The sequence below is a fragment of the Salmo salar genome, chromosome 09, assembly GCF_965601325.2.
Source record: "Salmo salar chromosome 09, fSalSal1, whole genome shotgun sequence".
Taxonomy (NCBI): Eukaryota; Metazoa; Chordata; class Actinopteri; order Salmoniformes; family Salmonidae; genus Salmo; species Salmo salar.
This window is the reverse complement of record NC_138299.1, coordinates 149139990-149152654: the sequence shown is the minus strand read 5'-3', so window position 1 is coordinate 149152654 and position 12665 is coordinate 149139990. Positions and strand designations below refer to the sequence as shown.

The window sequence follows — 12665 nt, the reverse complement described above, 5'->3', positions numbered from 1 at the left end:
GTTTTCCAAATGATTCTACACTGCTCCTTGAACGTTTCCAATTGTATACTTATAATATCATTGTTCAGTGGTTGAGGGAATAGTTTGAGGGAAACCCAACCACAGTGACTGATCTCTCTCTATGGACCCAGAGCAGACAACAACACAACACAGAGCTTCATGCTAAAAGCATTCCCTTCATTTCTCAAATAAAACGTCTCTTCTCTCTCTCCCCGGTGCGATCACCTGCCAAAACAAACTTGCTCTGTGATGAATGTAATAAATATGATCGTTGGAGATCTGGTTCTGATGACCTCACACCACGCGCGAATGTCCTGAGAACAGGTGCTGAACCACAGCCAGCGACCACTGACACCCCTCTCCCAGCACTCATACGTCCCAACAGCACTGACAGAGAGCCACAGACATAGTGTTCATCTGTGCGAGGTGTGCGACTGTGCAGCTTCATACATATCCATTAAAATGAGTAACAGTTGTCCTAATCATAAAGCTGACAGTTACGGGACTCATCTGTCCTGTAAAGCTAGCTGGAAGGCAGAGCAGAGCTGCAGGGTGTCTGTGGACTCATAAAGAAGCCTAATTGACCAGGAGGCTTAGCAGACACGTGCTCTGACTGTAGAGGAGGCTAGTGGGAGGACCTACAGTATAGTAGGATGGATTCATTGTGACGGTTGGAATGGGATTAATGGAACGGAGTCAAACATGTGGTTTCCATATGTTTGATGTGTTTGATACCATTCCATTCATTCCATTCTAGCCATTACAATGAGCCCGTCCTCCCACATTTTCTCCCACCAGCCTCCTCTGGCTGACTGGGGGTCAATTCGAATTGAAGGCAGTCCATTCAGGAAGAAAACTTAAATAACACTTCACTATTTGAAAAAATGTAATCTATTTTCAACGACGTCTTAATAAACTGATGAGTAGAAGCTATTTATTTCAAATGATTTTCAATTTTGGCAGAGAGCTATAAGTGCTATTTCCAAACATCTAACTTTGTACAGCACTGTTTCCATTTAGCTGTGAGTCTGTGTGAAAGGGGCTCCCTGAAGACATTAGCCGTTGTTACCTGGGTAATCCACACCTGGCCCAGGTGTGTGGGTGTCTATACTCTCTTTGGGCTCATAAATAATGTATACATGCACCTGTCCAGGACATTCATGTCTGTACTAACCTGAGGAGGTGGGCCCTATCTTTATCATCGCCGGAGGCTTCCTTGTGTCTCACTGCTGCCAGCCAGGGATCTAGTACAGGCCTCATCTGCCTCATCACACCAACCCCTATAATATACTATAATATACTATACTTTACTATACTATGCTATAATATACTATAATTTACTATACTATACTATAATATTCTACACTTTACTATACTATTGTCACGTCCTGACCCTAGTAAGATGTCATTTTCTATAGTAGTGTAGGGCAGGGCGTGACAGGGGGTGTTTTTGGGCTGATCTATGTTTTCTAGTTCTATGTTGTAATTCTAGTTTGTCTATTTCTAGGTTGGGGTTTATTGGGTTGACCTTCAATTGGAGGCAGCTGGTCCTCATTGCCTCTGATTGGAGGTCATATTTAGTAGGGGTGTTTCTGCATGTTGTTTGTGGGTTATTGTCTTTTGAGTAGTGTGTTGTACTCGCTGTGTCACGGTTTGCTGTGTAGTTTCTAGTATGTCAGTGTATTGCATTCAGTTACACTTTGAATAAATATGTGGAACTACGAAAATGCTGCATCTTGGTCCGCTCCTTATAACAACCATGACAGAATAACCCACCAACAAAGGACCAAGCAGCGTAAGAAGGAGCAGCAGGAGGAATGGACATGGGAGCAGATTTTGGACGGGGAAGGACCCTGGAGTCAGGTTGGGGAGTATCGCCGACCGAAGGAGGAACTTGAGGCAGCGAAGTCAGAGCGATGATACTACGAGGCGTTATATGCACCGAAAGGCAAGTGCGAGAGGCAGCCCCAAACATTTTTTTTGGGGGGGGGGGGCACACGGGGAGGTTTGCTAAGTCAGGATGGAGACCTGAGCCAACTCCCCGTGCTTACTGTGGGGAGCGGGTAACGAGGAAAGCACCGAGCTATGCGGAAATGCGCACTGTATCGCCCATACGCATTCAAAGCCCGGTGCACTCGGTGAAAGCTCCTCATCGTTGTTGGGTTAAGATTGGCATTCAGCCAGGAAGGAGTGTGCCTGCTCAGCACATCTGGCCGCCAGTGCGTCTCCTCGGCCCAGTTTATCCTGCGCCTGCTCTACGCACGGCAGCCCTCATTCCCCAGCACAGCCCAGGTCGCCCTGTGCCAGCGCTCCGCCCGTGCCGGGCTACAGTGACCATCCAGCCAGGACGGGTTGTGCAGGCTGTGCGCTCCAGACCTCCAGTGCGTCTCCAAGACCCAGTGTACCCTGTGCCTGCTCCCCGTACTCTACCTCCAGTGCGCCACCATAGCCCAGTACGTCCTGTTCCTGCTCCCCGCACTAGCCTGAAGGTATGTGGTACTATTCTGGTGCCTCCAAAGCCAGCCCCACGCGTCAGGCCTCCAGTGAGTCTGCCCAGCACAGTACGTCCTGTTCCTGCTCCCCGCACTTGCCCTGAGGTGCGTGTTACTAGTCTGGCGCCTCCTATGCCAGCCCCACACATCAGGCCTCCAGTGCGCATCCATAACCCAGTACAGTCAGTGCCTGCTGTGAGCACTCGGCCATTAGTGCGTCTCCCCAGTCCGGTGAGACCGATTCCTGCTCCTCGCACTCTCCCTCCAGTGCGCGTCCATAACCCGGTACAGCCAGTGCCTGCTGTGAGCACTCAGCCCTCAGCGGTGGTCTGCAGCCCAGAGCCTTCAGCGGCGGCCTTTAGTCCAGAGCCTTCAGCGGCGGCCTTTAGTCCAGAGCCTTCAGCGGCGGCCTTTAGTCCAGAGCCTTCAGCGGCGGCCTTTAGCCCAGAGTCTTCAGCGGCGGCCTTTAGCCCAGAGTCTTCAGCGGCGGCCTTTAGTCCAGAGCCTTCAGCGGCGGCCTTTAGTCCAGAGCCTTCAGCGGCGGCCTTTAGCCCAGAGTCTTCGCGGCGACCGCCCGGCCGCGGCGGCTTTAGCCCAGAGTCTTCAGCGGCGGCCTTTAGCCCAGAGTCTTCAGCGGCGGCCTTTAGCCCAGAGTCTTCAGCGGCGGCCTTTAGCCCAGAGTCTTCAGCGGCGGCCTTTAGCCCAGAGTCTTCAGCGGCGGCCTTTAGCCCAGAGTCTTCAGCGGCGGCCTTTAGCCCAGAGTCCTCAGCGGCGGCCTTTAGCCCAGAGTCCTCAGCAGCGGTTGGCGGTCCGAAGCCTCCGGCAATGATCCATGGTCTGGTTCCTCCGGACAGACAGAAGCGGGGGGATCAGCGGGCGGTGGGGGTACTACGCCCGGAACCAGAGCCGCCGCCATAGACATTAGTCACCCACCCTACCCTCCCTTTGTGTTTTTTGTGGTTGCTTTTTGTGGTTTTCGTTTGCATTCGGAGTCTGCACCTTTGGGGGGGGGTACTGTCACGTCCAGACCCTAGTAAGATGTCATTTTCTATAGTAGTGTAGGTCAGGGCGTGACGGGGGGTGTTTTTGGGCTGATCTATGTTTTCTATTTCTATGTTGTAATTCTAGTTTGTCTATTTCTAGGTTGGCGTTTATTGGGTTGACCTTCAATTGGAGGCAGCTGGTCCTCGTTGCCTCTGATTGGAGGTCATATTTAGTAGGGGTGTTTCTGCATGTTTGTGGGTTATTGTCTTTTGAGTAGTGTGTTGTACTCTGCGTCACGGTTTGTTTTGTATTTCAGTGTATTGCATTCAGTTTCACTTTTAATAAATATGTGGAACTACAAAAACACGGAATCTTGGTCCGCTCCTTCTAACAGCTGTGACTACTATAATATAATATTCTATACTATAATATTCTATACTTTTACTATACTATGCTATAATTTACTATATTATAATTAAGCAATATATTGGCCATATCCCACAAACCCCCGAGGTGCTATTATAAACTGGTTACCAATGTAATTAGAACTGTAAAAACAAATGTTTTGTCATACCCATGGTATACAGTCTCATATAACACAGCTTTCAGCCAATCAGAATTCAAACCACCCAGTTTATCATTTACGATAATATGCTATACTAGGCCACCCCTCACAGAGCAACAGAGAATACTGCCAAACACTGACCTCTTTTTCAACTGCATAAAGAAATAACCCTGATGTGTGATCACAAGTCCAGACATGATGGAAAGCCTGGGAGCATTGCTATCAGAACCCTCAGCACAACCCAGCACACCTTTAGGCAAAGGTTGTGGCTACAGGGGCTGTCCTCTCCCACCCAGCTCTCTCTGATCTCTCCATTGTGTCAAGGTGGAGGTCTGGTTAGAGGAGAAGACACGACCACACAGGGCGGGCGAACGAACACCCCACCCATGGCAACAACCTAGCTAAGGAAATCAGCAGTGACAGTGATGCACTAAAAACAACATGGCTGGAAAACAAGACAAAGAGATCCTCATCACTGGATTACTTTTCTTAATATTACCAGTGGTGTAAAGTACTTAAGTAAAAATACTTTAAACTACTACTTAATTAAGTAGTTTTTGGGGGTATCTTTACTTTACTTATTTATCTTTGACTATTTTTACTTTTACTTCACTACATTCCTAAAGAAAATAATGTACTTCCTACTCCATACATTTTCACTGACACCCAAAAGTACTCATTACATTTTGAATGCTTAGCAGGACAGGAAAATGGTCTAATTCACTGACTTATTAAGAGAACATCCCTGGTCATCCCTACTGCCTCTGATCTGGAGGACTCACTAAACAGAGAACATCCCTGGTCATCCCTACTGCCTCTGATCTGGAGGACTCACTAAACAGAGAACATCCCTGGTCATCCCTACTGCCTCTGATCTGGAGGACTCACTAAACAGAGAACATCCCTGGTCATCCCTACTGCCTCTGATCTGGAGGACTCACTAAACAGAGAACATCCCTGGTCATCCCTACTGCCTCTGATCTGGAGGACTCACTAAACCGAGAACATCCCTGGTCATCCCTACTGCCGCTGATCTGGAGGACTCACTAAACCGAGAACATCCCTGGTCATCCCTACTGCCTCTGATCTGGAGGACTCACTAAACACAGATGCTTCATTTATAAATGATGTCTAAGTGTTGGTGTGCTGGCTATCCATAAATAAATAAATAAATAAAAACAAGAAAATGGTGCCATCTGGTTTGCTTATTATAAGGAATTTTAAATGAAATATACTTTCCTTTACTTTTGATACAAGTATATTTTAGCAATTACATTTACTTTTGATACTTAAGTACAATTTAAACCAAATACTTTTAGACTTTTATTCAAGTAATATTTTATTGGGTGACTTTCAATTTTACTTGAGTCATTTTTTATTTCTAGGTATTTTTACTTTCACTCAAGTTTAACAGTTGGGTGCTTTTTCCACCACTGAATATTACACGCTATCCCCTTCAATTTGGGTAATCAAAAATGCACCTGCCTGACAGTCATGAAGACACCATATGGACATCCAGGCACAATACAAAGGGAGGCATTAAATCTCCCTCCCTCCCTCTCTCCCCACAGCTGGTGCAGAGTGTAGCCTATTCACATGATAGGCAGAAAAACACTGTAATTACCCAGGAGTCTCTCTGTTTGAATATGAGATGGTGTTGGGGAGGACAGGAGGCGGAGCTGGTTATTAGCACTTAGCAAAATCAGAGCCACTTTACACCTTTCCTTCCATGATAATCATAACATCAGCCATTAAACCAATGTAATTCCTCTAACCCTGAACCTCAAACATGGATTTTCTTGTTTCTAGGTTTAATTATTATTTGTGTACTTGTTTGACATTTTTACTGCACTGTTAGGAGCTAGTAACACAAGCATTTCGCTGCACCTGCTATAACATCTGCTAAAACTGTGTACGTGACCAATATTTTGACTTGATTTGATATTTGGATTTGAATAATCTAACCCCATTCTCCCTCTTTTTAAACCCCATTTCTCTCTCTTTATTTTATCCAATCTTATCCCCACTCCAACCCCTCTTGACAGCATTAGGCCGGCCCAGCTCTGAGTGGAATGGTTAATAAAGCTATTTCCTGGAACAGCGGTAAGTTAAGCTGTAAGGATCAGAGAGATGAAAAGAGATTGGACAGGGAACAGGGTCACCATCCAGGCTCTGTGGCCCTACACAAAACAGGCTGTGGGGAATTCTTCTGCAGGACAGCCGTGCCGGGTTAAAGGCAATTACATCTGAAGTAGGATCGCTCCTCCAAGCTGGATCAGCTCTGCAGCTATGTTGTCACTCCGGGGGGGGTTTTGTGGAATAGCTCTGTATCGAGTGGGACGTGAGAGAGAGCGGCTGACTACACACGAACACCCCTCTCTTTCCCTGCATCATGAGAACCGGGCCACTTATGAGCATGAAGGAGGGTTGGTGTGGAGACGTGACACACACAGGGGATGCAGCACCGTAGAGATGGTACTCTGGTGTAATGTATGTGGGTGGGCTGACACAGGCAGGCAGGCTGATTGGTTTGCAGGGTGGGGACTCAAGGCCAGAGCAGGGTATGTAACGAGACGAGAGGACGGATGGGGAGTAGAGCTGTACATCTTTCTCACGGTAAAGCTGCCAGCAAGCCAGCCGCACAGTGCCACTCCACCTCCACATCAATCAGGGATAAACAAAGTAATGTAACCCACTCACTCACCCACCCACCCACCCACCCACCCACCCACCCACCCACTCACTCACTCACTCACTCACTCACTCACTCACTCACTCACTCACTCACTCACTCACTCACTCACTCACTCACTCACTCACCTCACTCACTCACCCACCCACTCACCCACCATGGGCCATGAATATCAACACAGCCCACAACACAGACCTCATGGACACAACATAGAACAATGTGCCCTTACTTTGATCACTTGCAATACAACTACTAGATCCCTGAAGCAGAAAGATAAGGGTGGAGAAGTACAGTGATGGAGAAGGCTTGCCTGGCCTGGCATTCTCCATCTCCATCTATTCAGTCAGAAAAGCATCTACCGCCTCTCATTCAGACCATCAGCTCTCTAGTTTCCCATCAACCCATCTGTTATTACAGTGAAAGTCTAACACTAGACATTCAGGGGCATACGCATGGAGAGAATATGAAATATAGCGGCTGTCTAGACCCATTCTGTTCTACAGCCAATCAACAGTGGCAGTGCGGCGACCTTCAATTTCCTCACTTTCCTCTGCGTGTTTATTTCCAGAAACAGACAAATAGATCGTCAGGCGGCGCTGTGATCGCTGCCATCCTTTGTGATGTGTGACAGACGCAGTGGTAGTTGTGGACAGTGAGGGGAGATGATCTGAGATGGACTGCTCTAAAGTCAAGCTCAGCAGGAGAACCAAAAACCTGTCTCCCCTCCTTTCCCTCCTTTCCCTCTCTGGGTGTCTGTCACTGCCAACTACAGTGCTGTGTGGCAGCTAACATACTGCAAGTGCTGCTGGGGGTTTAGCATGCAACTTTAATTATTCTGAATCCGGTCACTCTCCTTTATTATGGACATACATTTACAATGCACTTTGACTTCAGGATGCAATTTGTGAGAACTGGCTGACTGGCTGGCTGGCTAACTTGTTGGCTGGCTGGCTGGCTGGCTGGCTGACTGACTGACTGGCAGGCTGGCTGGCTGCTGAGAGTAATAATGAAGTCTGTTAGAGAAGCATAAAAAACACCAATCTTAACACTCAGGTAAACTTCAGGTCGAGAGTTTGCCGCCATAGATTGAAAGTTATATTATGGTATTTTGAGATCCTCCAAACACTCAGTTAGGCTGATAATAACAGTTAGGCTGATAATAAATGCTTTATAGTCATTCTTCAACACATCAAGCGATTCCAGTCTGTTATTATCCTAGTAGTTATCACCGTGGACATGTAACAATGAACATACAACCTGCTCATATTGGATAGATACGTGTTAGAACTATGAGTAAAGTGTCATTTATTTACACTAACCATAAAGCATGAATCTAGAATGTGGCTCTGAGACCACCATCCGCAGGGTACGCACAGACCAAAAATGCACCTCCCAACAATTCCCAACCAACGTGTCTCCGGTATGTATCCTCTATTCATTTGATTGTGTTGACAGTCGGAGAAAAAAGCTTGAGCTGCATTTAGAATTTGAACAGTATGAAAGCCAACGGTCCAATAGATTGCTGTGCTCTGATAGAACCTTAAAGGTCAGACCGCATCATACTTCTGTAGGGCCCTGTATGGAGTGGTGTCACAGCGAACTTGTCCTCTCCTGGGGACAGATATCACCCTGCTCTCATTCAGCTCAATGTCCTCTGTTGTCTGTTGGGATCTGCCACTTACCTCAGCCACATGGTGAGAGATTTACCTCTTAATGAATGGACTTGTTTCTCAATCAAGGACACAATGATCACAAGGGGGTGCAATGGCAAAAATAAAAGCAGTGAACCACATGAAGGATCCGATACTTTATCGTGTGGCCCTCTCAAGGTGAACTTCAATTTTACTCCTGCTAAAAAGTGGCAGCTTTCAAACTAATCTGCAGTCCCACCCAGGAAGGCTGTGTGTAAATGGAGTCCTTGGCTGCAGCCCACTCTGTCCTATCAGCAGCAGACTGAATTATTAGTTCACCTAATAGTTTCATTTCCAATTCCCTGGCTGGGACAGATCGATTTCCCTCATTCCATGCACGGATGGGATTAAACGGCCGGATTAAAGATGAACTCCTGGAACTGTCATTATAGCAGATTAATGAGGGGGCCACTCAAACAGGTTTAAACGCCTCCCACCCTGACCGTGAACCCATATGCAACGAGGCAGAACTTAAATGATTTTTCCAGATTAAATCTTCACATGAATCATGCCAAGACAGGGAAAACAGTTTTAAAGAGCAATATGTAACTCTGATTTGTATTCAGTTACATTCTAATAGTGACACAACATTACAGAAATAGTGGATTTTAGCTAGTCCATGTTCTGTATGTCAAGGTACAGAAACGGTGACGCAATACAGACATACCAGTCTGTATCAGCTTTACATTATATCATTTTCAGATGTTTCTGTGACACTGGCAGCGATCCCCATATTTACTGGGATACTAAACTTTTCCTTCTTGGCGATCCCATCCTATTCTCCACCACACACGGTGATGGACCCTGGTAATGGCTCTAGCAGTTCATATTGAACTTCCTGTTTCTGCAGGAGACTTCCTGGAGCTGGGAGAGGCTGTGTGTGTGAGGTCCGGTAAATCACCAGGGCTCCTCACACACAGTGACAACACAGTGGAGACACTTCTATTCCCCTCATGTCAGGAAGACGATGCAAAAATAAACCAAACACACGCCTCATCTGTAATCAGCTCCAGACCGTGTGTGTGTGTGTGTGTGTGTGTGTGTGTGTGTGTGTGTGTGTGTGTGTGTGTGTGTGTGTGTGTGTGTGTGTGTGTGTGTGTGTGTGTGTGTGTGTGTGTGTGTGTGTGTGTGTGTGTGTGTGTGTGTGTGTGTGTGTGTGTGTGTGAGCTCAGTCCCTCAGGTTGGTCCCATTTTCTATTCCTCATCACCCCACAGAGCCCTCTGACCCTGGGAGACACCGTCTATGTCAACTGAAACACCACTCAGCACACTGCACCTCGTTCTCCCACACATCTCCTCTTTCTGTACTCACAAATGGAAACCTATTCTCTAGTCTCTGGTAATGTATTCACAAAATGATCAACACGTTTGATTCCATTTCTCTTAGGTAGTGTTGGAGCTCAGAGGGAGACACAGGCAGTTTGCCTGATTCAGTTACTCACAGTATTCTGTTCATTAACATGGTATACAGCGAACATATAGAAGATGTCTACACTAAGATCATCCCCGAAATGCATATTGTAATCTCTGATAACTACAGAGGATAAGAGGTTTATATACCAGGTGTGACAGAATAAGTTCAGAAAGAATATGACAGTTGCTATGCAGAAAATAATGTCACGATTACAACTTTAAAACCCACGTCCTTCCATTAGTCACTATTGTGCCTCACCCAGTGTAATCAATTCCTCCAACCTCACATTATCAATGACTAATGTTTCATAAATACAACTTTGAGCAGCATAAAGACTTACAGAAGGATGGATAAGATAGAGAGAACATGAGAAAATTCAAGAGAACCTCTGATAGAAAAGTATGTGTTGCAATAAGAGGGAGAGAGAGGACTGGACATGACAGAGAGATTGGAAACATTTAACTGAGTCAATTCAGGAGATGATTTGAAGAGCAATTCATGAATTGAGAATTTACCATTAGTCATGAACTGTTTTCTCACACACACACACACACACACACACACACACACACACACACACACACACACACACACACACACACACACACACACACACACACACACACACACACACACACACACACACACACACACACACACACACACACACACTAAGAAGAGTTGACCATAGTAACAGGAAGCAGCATCAGTACCTGTATAGCCCAGGGAGTTGTCATCCTCGTGTTCCGAGGTGGGGGCCGAGGTGGCCCCTTCACTGGCCCCGTCCTGAGTGGCAGCGCCCGTGTCTGTCGGAAATAACACCACAGAGACTGAGACCCCTGGCACACTCTCATCACCGGACACGGCCAGTGCCCATGCCCCTATGCCCATCTGGCACAGGCAGCACCACACACTCAGCAGTGCCAGACTCAGAGGGTGCAACTGCCAACCCACCCTATACCCTCTGTGGGAGGGACCACCCACCCACATCTCTGGCTGTATCCAAGATCCAACAGTCTTCAAAATAATATCCAATGAAACCCTGACTGAGACAATAATAATCCTGGACAGTAGTGCCACAGTGTGTCAATCAGCTTTCTTTTATAGATCCGTCAGGGGATAATGTCAGCCTCAATGGGAGAGAACTGTCAGACTGAAGGGTTGTCTATCTCCTAGGCTCTGTGGTAGTGTGTCCCCATTCTGCGTTGTGGTGTGGTGGTTGTGGTGTGTATGTCTCTGTGTGTGTGTGCAGAATGGGAGTCCCTCTATCCTCCCAACAGCCATGACTGGCTGCACTCCTGAGGGACCATATGGGCAGGGCAGAGTGGGGAGGGTTAGGGCACTCCTCCCCTGATTTAGGACCCAACCACACACACACACACAAACACACACACGCACACGCACACACACACACACACACACACACACACACACACACACACACACACACACACACACACACACCACACACACACACACACACACCGCACACACACACACAGACACACAGACACACATACTGATGCCGACACTTATTTTTACAGCCAATTAATTGCTAATCAGTCCTTTGATTGGGATCCCTCTCCCATTACATCAGTGTTTTGCCTGACTGTCTCTTCAGCAGACAGGGTGACAGGTTTGTGCTGTGTGACAGGCTGTTTGACAGGCTGTGTGGGGCCGGGACAGAGGGGGCAGGGGGGGACAGGGGAGTGGGTGAGGGAGGGAGAGAGGCCAACAGGGCAGGGCGTATGGCTAATGGGGAGATGGGAGCCATTGGGGGCCACTGTGCCCTCACGATGGGTAGCCGTGGGATAAATCAGCCTGGGCCATGCCCACTCTCATTGTGGGCCGCTGACAGGGGTTAATTTGGGCTGGGGGGAGGTGAGGGGGGTTAATAAAAGGAGGTCTAAACTGTCCAGCTGACTGAAAGGCAGTCTGTCGGAAGTGTCTGTTTCCTCAATGGGATCTGGCATCAGTGGGGAAAAATAGCAGACGGAGTGACTGAATAGATCATTGGAGAGCACTTTGGATCACTAGACTGTGTAACAGTATGACCCCTATTCCCTTTGTCTTAGTTATTTCTATGGAAGTCTGACAGCATTAAGAAACATAGCATTTTGAATTAACACGATAAATACAGCACAGTATGACAAGGCTAAAAAACAGTTTTGACAAATTTGGCGACAAGAAAACAACAGAGACATGTTGCAGAGGCGTTCCACATGAATGGAGTGGTCCTGCTCCCTACCGGTCCTGTAGTGTTGTAGTTAGAGCCCCATGCTGGGAACATCCTATTATCAGAAAGGTCTCTCTCTGTGCTGTGTTACTGTTTACACAAACAAGTGGTTCTGCTCTGCTCCGACTGACACAACTACAACACAAACAGAACCAAGAGGAGAGAACAAGACAAACAGAACCAAGAGGAGGCAACAACACAAACAGAACCAAGAGGAGGCAACAAGACAAACAGAACCAAGAGGAGGCAACAAGACAAACAGAACCAAGAGGAGGCAACAAGACAAACAGAACCAAGAGGAGGCAACAAGACAAACATAACCAAGAGGAGGCAACAAGACAAACATAACCAAGAGGAGGCAACAAGACAAACATAACCAAGAGGAGGCAACAACACAAACAGAACCAAGAGGAGGCAACAACACAAACAGAACCAAGAGGAGGCAACAAGACAAACAGAACCAAGAGGAGGCAACAAGACAAACAGAACCAAGAGGAGGCAACAAGACAAACATAACCAAGAGGAGGCAACAACACAAACAGAACCAAGAGGAGGCAACAAGACAAACATAACCAAGAGGAGGCAACAAGA

The 12665-nt window shown here is 47.1% G+C and overlaps 1 protein-coding gene across 1 annotated transcript in view; it reads right to left on the bottom strand.

Annotated features, from left to right (window-relative positions):
* LOC106613194 (roundabout homolog 1) overlaps nucleotides 1-11049 on the bottom strand; it is a 343488-nt gene extending 332439 nt beyond the window's left edge. Inside the window, exon 1 of the mRNA XM_082956429.1 lies at nucleotides 10552-11049. Within this exon, the coding sequence (XP_082812555.1) occupies nucleotides 10552-10828 (277 nt within the window). The 5' untranslated portion in view covers nucleotides 10829-11049. The remainder of the gene's footprint in view (nucleotides 1-10551) is intronic.
* Between the last annotated feature and the right edge of the window lie 1616 nt (nucleotides 11050-12665).